This window comes from Macrotis lagotis, chromosome 4, assembly GCF_037893015.1.
Source record: "Macrotis lagotis isolate mMagLag1 chromosome 4, bilby.v1.9.chrom.fasta, whole genome shotgun sequence".
In the NCBI taxonomy this organism is placed as follows: Eukaryota; Metazoa; Chordata; class Mammalia; order Peramelemorphia; family Peramelidae; genus Macrotis; species Macrotis lagotis.
In genome coordinates, this window is record NC_133661.1 from 11,289,176 (window position 1) to 11,304,103 (window position 14,928).

A 14,928-nucleotide genomic window follows, 5' to 3' on the forward strand; every position below is an offset into this window, starting at 1 on the left:
CATGGTCAGTCACCTCAGATCTCACTCTCAGTGTAAAAAGGTGCTCCAGGCCTCAGCTAATCTGGACCAAACAGGACCAACCAGGAAAGACTCCTCTTTAGAAGAAATGTGGGTTTGCATGGCATAGAGCTGACTGGATTTGGAGGCAGAAGGAGCTGCATCAGAGACTTGCTAGCTATCCGGGGTGGGCAGGTCACTTAGCCTAAAGCAGTCTCAGTTTCTTCATTTGTAAAATAAAGCTAAGAACTTGTGAACATTCTATGTAAGACCCCAGGGTTATTGAGAGGAGCAAATGAGAGTATGGATGTGAAGTATTTTGTAAGTAGGAAGTCTCTAAGTATATGCAACATTGGCACTCAAGTGGGGGATCCTCCCATGACTGGTCCTTGTCTTAGCCCATGGCCCATGGTCTTTGCAACTTTCCCCCAGTCCTCCCAGATGTTCTGGGCCCAGCAGAACAAGATCAACCCTTTTTTTTTCCCAAAGAAATTTGAAGATGACTTGACTTCTCTCCATGTTTTCTCCTCTTTAGGCTAAATGTCCCAGTCTCATCCTAATTCCTCACCCTAATTCCCCTGAGATCTCCATCTCTTCTTAGGTTTAGAGGCAGACCTCCCAAGGTCTAAGTATGGTGCATTATATTGAGTGGGTGATTAATAAGGTATGTAGAGTGGACGCTCAGGCACCCTGCCCTCCAGACAGTCCCTTTGGCACATGGATAAGCTGATCTCATGTTTCCTCTTAGACTTGAAAGATGAAACAGCCCTCCTTTTTCTAGTCTCATTTGCTTCCCTCCCCTTTCTGATTCTGTCTAGAACCCCATCCTACCTTTGCTCCATTCTCACTTTTCATAACCCTCTCTTGGGACTCCCCCCATTGCCTTCAGAGCAGCCCTCCTTTAACTTGTCTACTTCACTGTCTATCACCTTCTCACGTTCCCTCTTGCTTTTCCTGCCAAACTTTTCAAACAAGTCACCTCCAACCTGCCTCCATTTCCTTACTACTCCACTCTGCCTCCTTCCTCCCTCCTGGCTCCCACCTTCTCCTGGAAAATGCTTTCTCAGGAGTTGCCAGAGGCTCCCTGGCCACCTGATGAAGGATGTTTCCTGAGTTCCCGTTCTCCCCACTCTACAGACTGGATCAGTTGCAGCCATCGCTCCTGCTCCTCCAAGCTCCTTCCACATGCCCAGCTGCCATCTTGGATGGGCATGATTGCATGTTGTCTCCCTCGTTAGACCGAGAGCTTCCTGAAGGGACGGGGAGGGGTCTTTGCCTTTCTCTTCTTAACAGCAGCTGGCTAATATTCATCTAGGCCTTTAAAGCATTTGACATCCACCATCACCAACCAGTAAGGTTGGTACTATGGACTTAGGATTCCCATAGAGAGGTGAACAGATCGAAGCCTAGAGAGGTTAAATTACTTGTCTGTGGACACACAGCTTTCAGGATTTGAACTGGAATCTCTCATGATTCCAGCTTAGTTTTGTTTTCTAGGCCATCCCACTGTGTTTTTGCATCTGGATTACTATATTCTCTTGGCAAACCTCTTGGAGTATTGGATAGAGTAATGAGTCATTCATTCAAAAAGCATTTATTAAGCTCCCACTGTGTACTACGTACACTGCGCTAAACTCGGGTCTTCAAGGAAGAACCCCCAAAATGGTCCCTGCCCTCAGGGAGCTCCCAGTCTAACAGGGGAGTCAATGCAACTTTGATGAAGTTGAACTTTTAGTTGAGGCTTGAAGGCTACCAGGGTTAGAGATGAGGAGGCAGCCCCAGACATGGGAAACAACCAGGGTCCAGACAACGCAGAGTCAAGAGATGGAAAGTGGTGTGTGAGGGCCGGCCCTTGGGAAGTCAGACTAGCTGAAATTTAGCCTGTGAAGAAGAGGAAAGCAAAAAGCCTGGAAATGGAGGAAGAGTCAAGTCATAAAGGACTTTAAGCCAAAGGAGGATTCTTATTTGGTCTTGGTTGATAGGGAACCACTGAATTTATTGAAGAAGTGGAGGCTGGTAGGGAAATGTGCTTGAGAAGAAGGGAAAGATGAGGAGCTGCCCGAGCAGGGTTGGCCTTGACAAGGATAAGCGCTGCCTCTTCGTGTGCAATGAGCTGAGGGAGCAGAAAATAGAAACATCTGGAATGAGGTTCAATGAAGGGGAAAGGAGGGCGCTCTCTATGAGTGACCTCCCCCCCCCAAGTAAGGAGAACTGTTCTCTGCTGACAGTGGAAGATGGGCCAATACGAATGACTTGAGGAGGGATGGAAAAGTATGGAATAGTCATTGTGGTGAGTGGGATGGTCTTGGATTTAAATTGCACCTCTCATACTTACTAGCTCCAATGTCATCTTTCCCTTTTTAAGGTCCAGTACTCCTCTATGAAGTCACCCCTGTCTCCTTCCCCCATTTCCCCAGTGGAAAGGGATCCCTCCCCCCTCAGCCATTGCTGATATTTTGCCTGGATCTCTCCTATACATTTATGATATATTGCCTCACAGCTTTCTCACCTGTGGACCTGTTTCTAACCTTCCTGGAAGATTCTTGGTTTCTTAGGAACAGGGATTGCATTTTGGTTTATTCACATATGGCCAGTATGTGTCTTCCCCGTCCTCAGATATCCAATAGTCCAAATGCCCTTGTGATTCATGTAAATATTTCCTCCAATGGTGCAGATATCTTGCTTTTTTGAAGTTCCCTCTTGATCCTATGCTCCATCCTGCCTCCCTCCACCAGGCCTCTTCATTACTGTCAAAGTGATATTCCCTAAGAGGATACTGTCCTCTCTTCTCCTCCAATTCAACCCCAGGTCTAACTTGTTGGCCATCTCCACTCCCTGTCCCTGATATAAACACTGAAGGACAAATTCTATAAGATTTCCATCTAAAGGTGTCCTAAGCAGAAGTGGAGGTGGCAGGTATGGTGCATCAATTCAGTAATTCAATCCAACAGTTATTAAGTATTTGAGCATGTACTGAGGATGCAAAGATTGGTTCCATACCATTCAAGAACTTGGAATTCACTACACAGGAGGAAAAACTCACAAAAAATGGGCAACCAGGCTAAGGAAAACTCTCCAGGGGAAGTACTGTGAACAGTTTGAATTGTCTTTTCTTGCTAAGGAAGCCAACGAAGACTTCATAAGGAGGTGGCAGTGACCCAGAAACTTGATTCATTTATTTGTTAAGTACCTACTGTTAGCAGCCTCCTGGTTTTGACCCTAGGGAAGATACAAAGGTGAGAAAAGCCAGTCTCTGCTCACCTGAAGCTCACCATTTGGGGGGCGGAGAAGAGGATACTAACAAAGACATCTAGGTCACAAAATGATAATGAGCATATTTGGACAAACTCCCTCTCCCTCATAGAGTGGTTGTGGTGGGCATGTTCGGTGGATTGCCAAGAGTTTAAAGAAATGAGCACTTGTCTGGGTTCCCCTTTTGAACAACATTCTACATCTCCATAGAGGCCCCAAGAAAGACCTGGTAATTCAGACTCATCAGTCGCTAGGCATCCTGGGAGCCTTCCTGGGCTCTGAACTGAACATTTTACTATCAGATTGACCTCAAGTTGGTCCCAACTGACCTTAGATGCTTTTATAACATCAAAACCCTCTGGTTATCAGAAACTTGCGACATTGCTGAGCTTCCCTTTCTCCTCAGCAAGGCTGGGCTTTATCTGGCCTAAAGATGGTGGTTCTAGGCAGAAGGTAGGAAGAACCAGTTCTAGGGCTGGGCTGCCCCCTGGTGGATAGCTGTGATTCTTGTGTGGTCCTTCACCAAAACCCTCAGATGTCAACCCAACATCTTTTTGCAACTTGCGAAGGGAGAATAATAAGTTCCGAGCATTCGTGAGTTAAGCCGCTGGTGCAGATCATGGGGTCAGGAAGCTCACAGCAGCAGAAAGGACTAGACTTGGCATCAAGGACTTGCCAGCAACTAGTAAGGTTCCTTTCTGCCACTTCTTCTTCCAGATCCTCAGTTTCTTCACTTGCAAAAGGAGAGTGGGATGAGGTTATTTCTAAGGTATTTTTTAGCACCAAATATGATCCTGTTGTCATGAGGAATGGATACTGGGTATCAATATTCTAGAATACCACTGAGGACCATCCCAATCAATTGTTTCCTTCATTCACTCAAGAAATGAACCCCATTGTTTTACCTTGTCTTCTCTTCTCCCATTCTCACTTAATTCTCTCCACCTGCCATCTTTTTTTTAGGTTTTTGCAAGGCAAATGGGGTTAAGTGGCTTGCCCAAGGCCACACAGCTAGGTCATTATTAAGTGTTTGAGACCGGATTTGAACCCAGGTACTCCTGACTCCAGGGTTGGTGCTTTATCCACTTAGCCACCTTGCTGCCCCTCCACCTGCCATCTTTATGGACCCAAAGGGCAACTGTGGCCTAGACAGGACCCACTCAGCAAATTGATTGAACCAAACATTCTGTCACTGATAGTCTAATAAATAAATAAATGAATGAATAAATAAATAAAAATGCTTTCAGAGTAAAAGAATGAAACAAAACAATCATCAGACAGAGAAAAAGGAATGTGGGATATGGATTTCCTTCCTAAAATATGTGACCAGGGAAGTTCAAGGGTTACTTTTGAGGAAGTCATAAAAACAGTTATGCTACTGGTGATGATTCACATTCTAAAAAGGAACACATTTATTTCCTTACTGATATGTTCTGCTAAAAAAAATTGTCAAAGCTTTCTAGTTCTTACATCACAGTCAATTCTCCATATGCTTCGACCTCTACTGAGCCCTAAGGAACATGATGAAAGAAATCCAACCAAACCAGTGACCACAGTTACAGTTTCCTGGCATTGTTCTATAACCATATCCAACTTGCCCAACTCTTTATTTTTTTTAGTTTTTTTCCAAGGCAAATTGGGTTAAATGACTTGCCCAAGGTCTCACAGCTGGCTAATTATTAAGTGTCTGAAGTGTTTGAACTCAGGTCATCCTGATTCCAGGGCTGGTGCTAGCTGCCCCCAACTCTTCATTGATAGACAGATGAGGTGTGCTTCAACACTGGTCAATACAGAGAGCCTCAGTTGTACTGCCTCTCTTTTGTACTTTTCCCCTAATCCTTTTTTTAAATCGTTGATTATTGGAGACATTTAATAATTTTCCAAAACATCATTTATACTTTAATGGCTTTTTTGATATATTTTTAGCTTATTATTTATTTATTTATTTTCCCAATTATATATATATATATATATATATATATATATATATATATATAGCTAATTTTCAGCTTTTATTTTTGTAAAGTTTTCTCCCTCCTGTGTTTCCCTTTCCCCAGGCTGAAAAAACAAGCTTAGTCCTTTTTATAAAAAGTTCTTATGGGGGGCAGCTAGGTGGCACAGTGGATAGAGCAACGGCTCTGGAGTCAGGAGTACCTGAGTTCAAATTCAGCCTCAGACACTTAACAATGACCTAGTTGTGTGGCCTTGGGCAAGTCACTTAACCCACTGCCTTGCAAAAAAACCTTAATGCTTTAAGAAACAGTTCTTCTGGGGGGCAGCTAGATGGCACAGTGGATAGAGCACTGGCCCTGGAGTCAGGAGGACTTGAATTCAAATCCGACCTCAGACTCTTAATAATTACCTAGCTGTGTGGCCTGGGGCAAGTCACTTAGTTCCATTGCCTTAAATAAAATTAGAAAAAAGATTTTTAAAAGTTCTGATGGCTTTAATTTCTAATGTGTTTCCCCCCTTACATTCCCCATTATAACATAGAGAAACAATTAAGTGATGTTAACAACAGAGCAATTATGTCTAAAAATGAATGCAGCATTCTGTACCCACAGGCCCTCTTCACATCTCTCCTTCATTTTATATAAGATTGTGTACATGTTCCTCTGAATTCTTCACAGTTGTCATTTCTCACTAAGAAAAGTATTTCATTCAATCTTTTTTTTTAGGTTTTTTTTTGCAAGGCAATGGGGTTAAGTGACTTGCCCAAGGCCACACAGCTAAGTCATTATTAAGTGTCTGAGGATGGATTTGTACTCAGGTCCTCCTAACTCCAGGAGGGCTCTATCCACTGTGCAACCTAGTCGCCTTCCCATTCAATCTTTGTGTCACAATTTCCCTGCCTGCTGTAATGAATTGTCCAAGAAATATTTTTTCATATTTTCATCAGCTATCCTTGACATGCATGTATTTCATTCGTTTAAGAAATTAGACATATTGTTTGCTAATTGCAAATGTCCTTTTGGTCAACTCTTTTGGGTGATAATATCTTCTACAAGTTTTTTTTCCATCCTTTTGATCTGAAAAAGGAATCTGTTTTTGAGCTATTTTGAAAAGTCATTCCTTTAACCATTAAAATTCAATCTCTTCAGCATGGGCTCATTCTGCCTAACTTATCTTCTCACATGCCATTATTAGTTTCTCAGATAGTCATACATCAGTCACTGATGTATTTAGTATTTAGAATTCATATGTGTTGGTACCATTGTTGTCAGTGATGAGAATAGACCTCCAGAGAGATTTTGGAGTCTGCTTCTCTTTCCATTTAATTGTTTTCTTCCTTCTAGTTTCATCTCTTAATGCTTATGACATGATCCAATTTGGTTGAGTCTCATATCATGTCTTCTGTAGTGGCAGCTTTTTGCTATTTGGTGAGTTCTTAATGTGCAACCCTTCTACACATTGTCCTACAGATGAACTTATCTGGGAAACCATGGGTTGCCCTTGGATTGTTATGTTTCTCTCCTTGTAATGATCACCAGTATTTGGTGGCTGATATGGTGACTAGGCAGCTTTGCAGCAATTGATTGAACTTCTCCTAAAATGTTGATAATGGGAATCAATTTATTTTTAACCAATTTCTCATTTTTCAGAGTTAAATCCTTGTTTCAGTAAGTTGCATTGGTTCCTTTGTAGTTGCCTATGTTGTCATCCTCTTATCGGCATCTAATTTGCCATTGGTTTTGATCCTTGTTCCAACTAGTTAACAGTGAGGCTTTGTACAGTCAGATGGATATTTCTGAAATAATTCCTAAATCCGCTTCTATACATTGATAGAGCATTCCTTTGATTTTGGTGATGTACCTTCTGAGACCCTTCTTGAAGAAAATACTCATGATTCAAAGGCATAAAGCTTCTGAGTGGTCTATAAACCACTGTCTTCTTTCATTTCTTGAATGCAAATCAAATTTCCCACTTTTGTTTTTGTTATTTTAATTTTCTCATAAATCCATCTTGTTTTTGAAGTTGCTGGATATTAAAACCTATGTCACCTTGGTTTCCTCAACTACAGAATGAGGGGTTGGACTAGGTGACCTCATAGGTCTTTTCCAACTTACAGTCTGGAGTCTTTTGTTTCCTTCATGTTTCACTTTCTGGAAGAGGCATTTGGAGTCCTTCTGGAGCTTTCTTCTCTAAGGTCATTGTTCTCCTGCTCTGTAGACATCTTGTATGTGTGTTTATATTAAGTGTTGCCTTCTCCGTGGAATGAAGGCTTCATGAGGGCAGGGATTATTTTTGCTTTTCTTTATATCTCCAGAATTTGACAAAGAAGAATTCTGATTTGAGCCCAGGATTTCTGACTCCAAATGGAATCTGGGGCACTATACTCATTTCATACTATACACATTTAGAAATGTGCTTTTTTTCCCTCTTTCCCTCAGCCCATCTGCCAAGCAGCTTATCAGAATGACTTTGCTGAAGTCTGGCGGTGGGTCAAAGAAGATAAAAGTTATGTGAATGTTCAAGATAGTTTCAATGGAGACACCCCTCTAATTTGTGCTTGCAGACGGGGACACCTGAAAATAGTTACCTTTCTATTACAAAGAAATGCCAATGTGAATGCCAAAAATCAGGTGAGAACATCTGGGGGATTGGGAGGTTCTTTGATTCAGACCTGAATCAGGTCGATGAATGAATGGCTTATCTCCTATAGACCGAAGGGATTGTTCACTGGAATTAAATGAAGAGGACCTCAGAATCATCTGGGCAAAAACCTTGTTTTATGATTCTCTTTCTTATTTTGTAGTTGAGGAACTTGGGGCCCATGGAGGTCAAGTGACTTTTTTCCAAGGTCACAAAGAGTAGAAATATCAAAAATGAAATTTGAACTCAGGTCCTGCTGACTTCAGAGTCAGTGCTCTTTCTATCATTGCCATAAGGTCCCCCTCCCTCCTCCTCCCAAAGGGTAGTATAATGAAAAAGTTACTGATTTTATAGTCAGTTCATGGAGAAGAATCTTGACTCTGCCTTTTATTACCCAAGAAGGAGGCTTATCACTTTTCTGTGGCTCAGTTTCATTAGATTAGATGACTTAAGAGAGGTCCCTCCCAGTTCCAGTGCAATGGTCTTCTGGTCTACCATAAAGCAGAATGACCTATGGTCATTCAATGTTCTTTTGCTGATAAAGAGGAGTGGAACGGGGCAGTTAGACTGTTTCTTCTATGGAATGTAGACCCCTTGAGGGCAGGGGACTATTTCAGCCTCTACCAATTAGATGGAAGAGTAGCTTCATCAATAGACTCCCAGTGAGCAAACTTTTCTTAACAAGTCAGAGAACCAGGACAGCTTGGGGCACAGTTGATAGAGCACTAACGCTGTGATGCCAGCATACCTGGTCATGTCTTTGCAGCAATATGGGCCAGGCGGGTCATCATAGAGGACTACGTTTATTGATCAGCTGGCCAGAACATTGAGAAGTAAACAGTTTTCCACTCCAATTGATTCTTACAATACTTGTTGTTCTTATAACTAAACTATTTTCCATAATGTCGAGGTTCAGGGATCAAAGCTGTTTATCAAGATCTGTTTTTCATGGTATGTGGTTATCCCAACATCCTGTACAGGACATGGTCCTGGGTCACAGGCACTCAGGCAAAGCCTTGGGCCACATTCCAAGTGAAACCTGGAACTGGCCTCAGAGATCCCTGCAGAGACTGGATCAGGTATCATGGCTTTCACCCTGGACTCAGGAGGACCTGAGATCAAATCTGGCCTCAGACACTTGTCACTTTCTAGCTAGGTGACCCTCAGCAAGGCACTTAACCCCAATTGCCTTTGGGGGAAAAAGAAAGAAAGGAGGACTGAAATGGAGAAGAGCAGCTGAGCTGAGCCATGGAAGTTTGTCCCATCCCCAAAGAGTATATGCTGAAGTGAAGGGAAACTCGAAGCCTAGGAACTGGTTATTGGTCATCGATCCATAATAAAGGCAGGGACATGGGCCAGGAGAAAGACAATGGCCTTACCCTCTCACCTTAGATTTTATGGCCCCTATAGTTCATTTCTATGGGACCCCAGAGATAGTAAACACCAGTACCTCAGCCTCAAACACGAATTTGTGTTTTGTTGGAAGGCATCAACCCCTGAAATGATCTGAAGGAGCAACTGGGATTTGACAGTAGCCAAAAGGGATTATGCACAATTGCTCGGAGGACACAACTTGTTCGAAGTATTTAATGAACTAACAGAGTCAGAATAGAGCAAAAAACAAAAGCATTCCCCCAAAGCCCAGGCACCCTCTCCCCGAAGTATGTACACCATAAGTGGACTGTCCTCAGCTTCCTGCCCGAGATTCTTTGGTGTCTCATATCAATGAACTAAAGCAATGACACCAAAGCTAGGAGAGCAAAACCACTGTCTTCTTCTTGGCTCTCCATCCTGCTCTTTGTGTGTGTGAGGGGCTGGTAACAAGTCTCCCAGTCTTTGAGTTACCCTAAATTAGTAAGAAATTGCTATTTGAGGAATAACCATTTTGTGACCCTAATCAGAGCCCGTTTTGCCTCATATTAATCCCTTTTTTCCATTCTCTAAGAGTGCCAACTGGAGAAGGCAGGTAACTGCTAGGTCATGGGGAAAAGGCTCCTAAGATCAAAACTTTTCTGCATTAAAGGCAAAGCAGACATGACTCAGAGACCAGGTAGATGACTAATGAACATCAAATAGCCTGAAGATCATCCATATCTCGTCATAAGAAAATGTCAAATTTTAGAAGAAAAAAGGTCCTTAAGTGGCAAGAAGATAATTTTCTTCTTCTTCTTCTTCTTCTTCTTCTTCTTCTTCTTCTTCTTCTTCTTCTTCTTCTTCTTCTTCTTCTTCTTCTTCTTCTTCTTCTTCTTCTTCTTCTTCTTCTTCTTCTTCTTCTTCTTCTTCTTCTTCTTCTTCTTCTTCTTCTTCTTCTTCTTCTTCTTCTTCTTCTTTTAAATTTTCTTTATTCCTAGAAAGAGAGAACTAGCCTACATTATGCGGTGAGGAAAAGGTTCACCTTCCTCGACTATCTGCTCATTGTTCTCCTGATGCCTGTGCTTCTGATTGGCTATTTCCTGATGGTGAGTAGAGGAGAATCAAGGCAGAGTTGACCCAACCCCCACCCCTGGCATCCTGATACCCACTATCTTTGTAGTTGGTATGGGAACTTGGGTAGGTTTTTTTCTCTCTCCCATCCACTGGTGACTACTCCTTTTCTGGCCAGACACATCATCTTCAACAGAAGTGGGGAATGGACCCATCTTTGCATTGTGCAGAGCCCTCAGATCCCTGACTATTCCATTTGTTAACTGACATCTGTTGGATGAGTCAGTCCAGGGGAGGAAAAATGATGATGTTTTCATTTGGAATGACATTTATGAAGCTTCTCGTTGTCCTGAGCTGGCCCACTGGGGAGGCTTTCTAGGACTTTGGGCTTTTGTCCAAGTATTAGGGCTGTGTCATTTGCTTTTTTGTCCTTGGAACCCTGGCAAATGCTAGATGCCCCATCATTGTTTGATGGGTGACTTTTTCCCCCCTAATTTTACTAGTCTGGTTTTACTTCCTGGTGTTACAGGAAAAGAACCAGTTTAAAATCAGGAATTCTGGCTTTGACTCTGGCTTTGAGACACATTATCTACAGGCTACTGGGCAACTCAATGTGTCTGAACCTCAGTTTTCTCATCTGAAAAATGGAGGTAATAATACTCATGAAGTCTTCTCAGTGGGAAAGGGCTTGGTTAAAAAACCACATAAAGGATAGGGAAAGGGATGGTGAAAGGCAGGCTGGGGAATAAAGGCAGCCAGGAGATTACTCTAACAACTAACATTTATATAATGCTCCTAGGTTTACTAAGCACTTTGCACAGAAGATCTCCTCTGATCCTCACAACCCTAGGAGAGAGGTGCTATTACTATCATCTACATTTTACAGATGAGGAAACTGAGGCAATCAGAGGTGAAGTGACTTGTCCAAGGTCACACAGCTAGTAAATGTCTGAGATAGATTATAAGTTACGTCTTCTTGACTCCACTCCTCCTCCAACCCCCACCCCCACCCAAGGCTTTTTTCACTGAGTCACAAGAAGACATAACCTATTATTTAAATTGATTCTATAAATAAATCGATCTTTAATGTCATGCCACATCATCTCTCTTCCATATTCATGGGCTGGGGAAATGTTTAAATTGACATAAATTGGCTCATCCTGTGTTACTCAGGTATCAAAGACAAAACAGAATGAGAATCTCGTCAGGATGTTACTCCACGCTGGCGCTGATGTTAATGCCACAGACTACGTAAGTGTGCAGATCTATTAGTTTTGGAACAAATGAAGACCCTTGTTATGGAATTTCAGAGCTAGAAAGGTTTTGGAGTCTATCTGGAGCAAGAAGTCCCTCCCTCTGGAGCATCCCAGATAAGGGTCATCCTGCCTTCTCTTGGGGATGGTTAAGGTGGGGGTGGTCACCCCTTGCAAGGCAACCAAGTCCCTTGGGAACAATTGGCCTGATTGGTTTTTATTGCTTGACATCAGGTCCCTCTGTCATTCACAAAGACCCTAAGTGAGAAGGGAGCTCAGAGACTGTCCAGACTAGGGTGCCTCCAATGGGGAATATTCCAGCAAATGCTTGGAGTCACCTGCTAAATGTATCTTCCAACAGAAGCAGATTAGGTGTAGATAGGAAGAGCTCATATCTCTAGAGCATTTAAAACCAGACAACGATCCTTTGTGTTTGCAAAGATTGCCTGCTGCCAAGCAGATCATTCACTCACTTTTCATGAAACCTGACCTGGTTTGGATAAAGAATAATGTTTTGGAGTAAATCTAGGACTATTGGTTTGGGGAACTGGGAGTGAGGAAGCTCCCTTTATCAATGGCACTCCTCCCCCTCTCTGATCTTTGGCAGGGTCCCAGGACAGTAGGTCCAGAGTCACAGGACAGGTATGAATCAAAGTGGGGAGGGGATATCCTGGCTCCTGGGACAGTTTTCTAGGCTTTTTGATGCAACCACAAAATTGTCACATTTGTAATGTAGGCAAGGGAGACTCTGCACATTAGAGCCTGCAAATTCCTATCCATGAAGACCCCTCTGTTCTTGCATTTTCTGGGTGTACCTGGAATCTGAGCTTACAGGAAGGGGAACATTTGGACAGGTCTGAAAAACAGCTCAGATGTGAGTACATCAAAGAGGACAAACCTCTTGGTCCAATTCCTTTGACTATCTGGCTTTTGCTTTCCAGTTTCTTTCATTCAGGGATGGGGAAGGAGAACTTTACTTCCTTTCATCCAATCTGGAGCAATTAGCCTTTGAGTTGCTAGAGCTGTGGACCCAATGTCTTGTCCAAAGCATTGTTTCCCATTGATGCGCAGCCAGGATTGCTCCAAGCAGACCAGAACATCAGGAGACTGAATTAAAAGTTAATTGAAGAGTTCTGAACAATTATATTCCTTTAGTGCTGAAGGCTAAACTTGGGGTTTTGTGGTTTGTTTGTTTGTTTTTCCATTGTTACTTTTGAGTCTAACTTTAACTTATTTCCTTTAAAATTCACCCAGGTGACAAATAACTGACTTTGATGTTTTGTGGATGGAGGAGGCCCAGAAAAAAAAATTGGAATAATGTATAAATGGCAAACGACTCATTGAATCAATTAGATGGCATGGTGGATCCATTGTTGAACTTGGGGGTCAGGAAAACCTGGATCCAAATCATGCCCAAGATACTTCTTGGCTGATCAGTCCTGGGCAGGTCACCTCACCCACTTATGCCTCAGTTTCCCTCATCTGAAAGCCAAAGGACTGGATTACAAGGTCCCATCCGGGTCTGCAGTTATGATCCTTTGGTTTAAAATTCACAGTAAAAATTTTAAATGTAGACTAGTCCTTCATGAATAAAAATGAATTTGGAATCCTGGCAATCAAGGAACTGACATTTTAAAAATAAAATTCTGAATTTTCACATAAAACCCGATCAGTTCCAAGGACAGGGAAGACTGTTCTGAAGCGCTGGCCAGCTAGAATGTATTCAAAGAGAAGCGAGAGTTGATAAATCATTCTGACAACTACAGGCTATACCAAGAATGGGTCTGGCGTTGTCTTCATAGAGTGGAAACTCCTGGAAGGCAGGACCTATGTCATCTTTGTGTTTGATTCCCCGGAATATAGTAGGTTCTTATTAAGGATCTGGTTCATTGAAGTGAGTTGAATTAGAGCTTTTGCCTTAGACCAGCACACTTATCTTAATATTTTCAAAAGAGGAAACAAGTGGTTTTCGTGGAAAGTAAACTCCTTGAAAATGGGGAATCTTTGCTTTCTGACTTTGGCTCCCAAAGGCCTAGCAAGGTGACTGGCAGAAGCTTCAGAAATGATTGTTGCTTGTCTAATAGATGGTGTTTGGAGTCCTAGGTCCATGAAGGAGCACAGAACCCCCTCCTATAAAGAGCTGACAAGGGAAGGACTAGTGTCCAAAGAGCATATGGCTGGGAAGCAAGTTGGTGGCCTGCATCAGGGCAAGCTCTGCTTTCACAGCTTAGAGTCATTCAAGGAGTTGGGTCCATGTGGGGTGGGGATGACATGGGTGGCCAGAGGTTAGTTGACACATTCTAGAGATGGTTTAAGAATGTAGAGATGAAGAGAATGAGACTCAGAATCTAAGCAGATATCTCAGTGCCAGTTAGCAAGAGATTTCAGGTAGGATTTGAACCCAGTTCTACCTGCTTCCTCATTCAGTGCTCTGCCCACTGAACCTTTTTGGCTATGTTTTCCTGCCTCAGGGCTTCAAGTTTAAAGTATTTTCACATAAGGCTTAGGGAATACAAGGACTATCATCCATCTCCACTTCATAGATGAGGAAACAGGCACAGAGACAAAGTGACTGCAAGAAAGATTCTCAGCCCAGTAGGTCTCCTGATTCTAAAAAAAAATCAGAATTCTTTCCACTCTCAGTCGCTGCTTAGTGCTGGTATCTTTAACAGAGCTACCAACTGGGAATGATTGAGGTGATCTCTTCTCACTCATCTCAATCCACTCCTCTGTTGGTCCTTCTCTCCAGGGTAATTCCCTGAAAGATGCTTCTGCCCCACCCCCAGCCTTCAGGGCTTCCAACTTCATCCCAGTGGAAATTCTCCTGCTCACCCACACTCCGCAGTTCATCCAAGATGGACTCAAGTCCCCTAGGCAGAATAGAATCAAAATGCCAACCCAGATCTGTAGGGACCAGGCTGTCCCTAGGAGATGGTCAGTTGAAGAGGTGGCTAGACTGGAAATGGGAAAGATCTGGGTTTGTATTCTACTTCATCCTTCCTGACAGTGATACCATGCCTCATTCCCCTTCAGTACCTAGAGCCTCAGTTTCTGCCATCTATAAAATGCTGTTAATAATGTCTCTAGGTTTTATCTCTTGTTCAGCTCAAACAAGGACATGTATTTAAAGGACTACATCTTTTGATGATTATTTTTGCATTACCAAGAGAATACCTTGTACCATGCTGTTGATTGATGGATTGGGTTCCTTACAGGCTGGCTCCACGGCTCTTCATTATGCTTGTGAAATGAAAAACCAGAGCATTGTCCCTTTACTTCTGGCTGCCCAGGCAGATCCCACCATCAAGAATAAGGTGAGATCATAACCTTGGGCCATCCCAGAGTCTCGCCATCAATGTGCCTTCTTATAACTCAGGGCTGGTGTTTCCCTCAGATGGGAAACTCCTTG

General features: G+C 42.8%; 1 protein-coding gene across 1 annotated transcript in view; it reads left to right on the forward strand.

Moving 5' to 3' along the window:
- The window catches only part of ANKRD22 (ankyrin repeat domain 22), a 34,992-nt gene that overhangs the window by 10,646 nt on the left and 9,418 nt on the right, over positions 1-14,928 (forward strand). The window contains exons 2-5 of the mRNA XM_074232239.1: positions 7,641-7,832; positions 10,194-10,301; positions 11,440-11,517; positions 14,735-14,833. Of these exons, the coding sequence (XP_074088340.1) occupies positions 7,641-7,832; positions 10,194-10,301; positions 11,440-11,517; positions 14,735-14,833 (477 nt within the window). The remainder of the gene's footprint in view (positions 1-7,640; positions 7,833-10,193; positions 10,302-11,439; positions 11,518-14,734; positions 14,834-14,928) is intronic.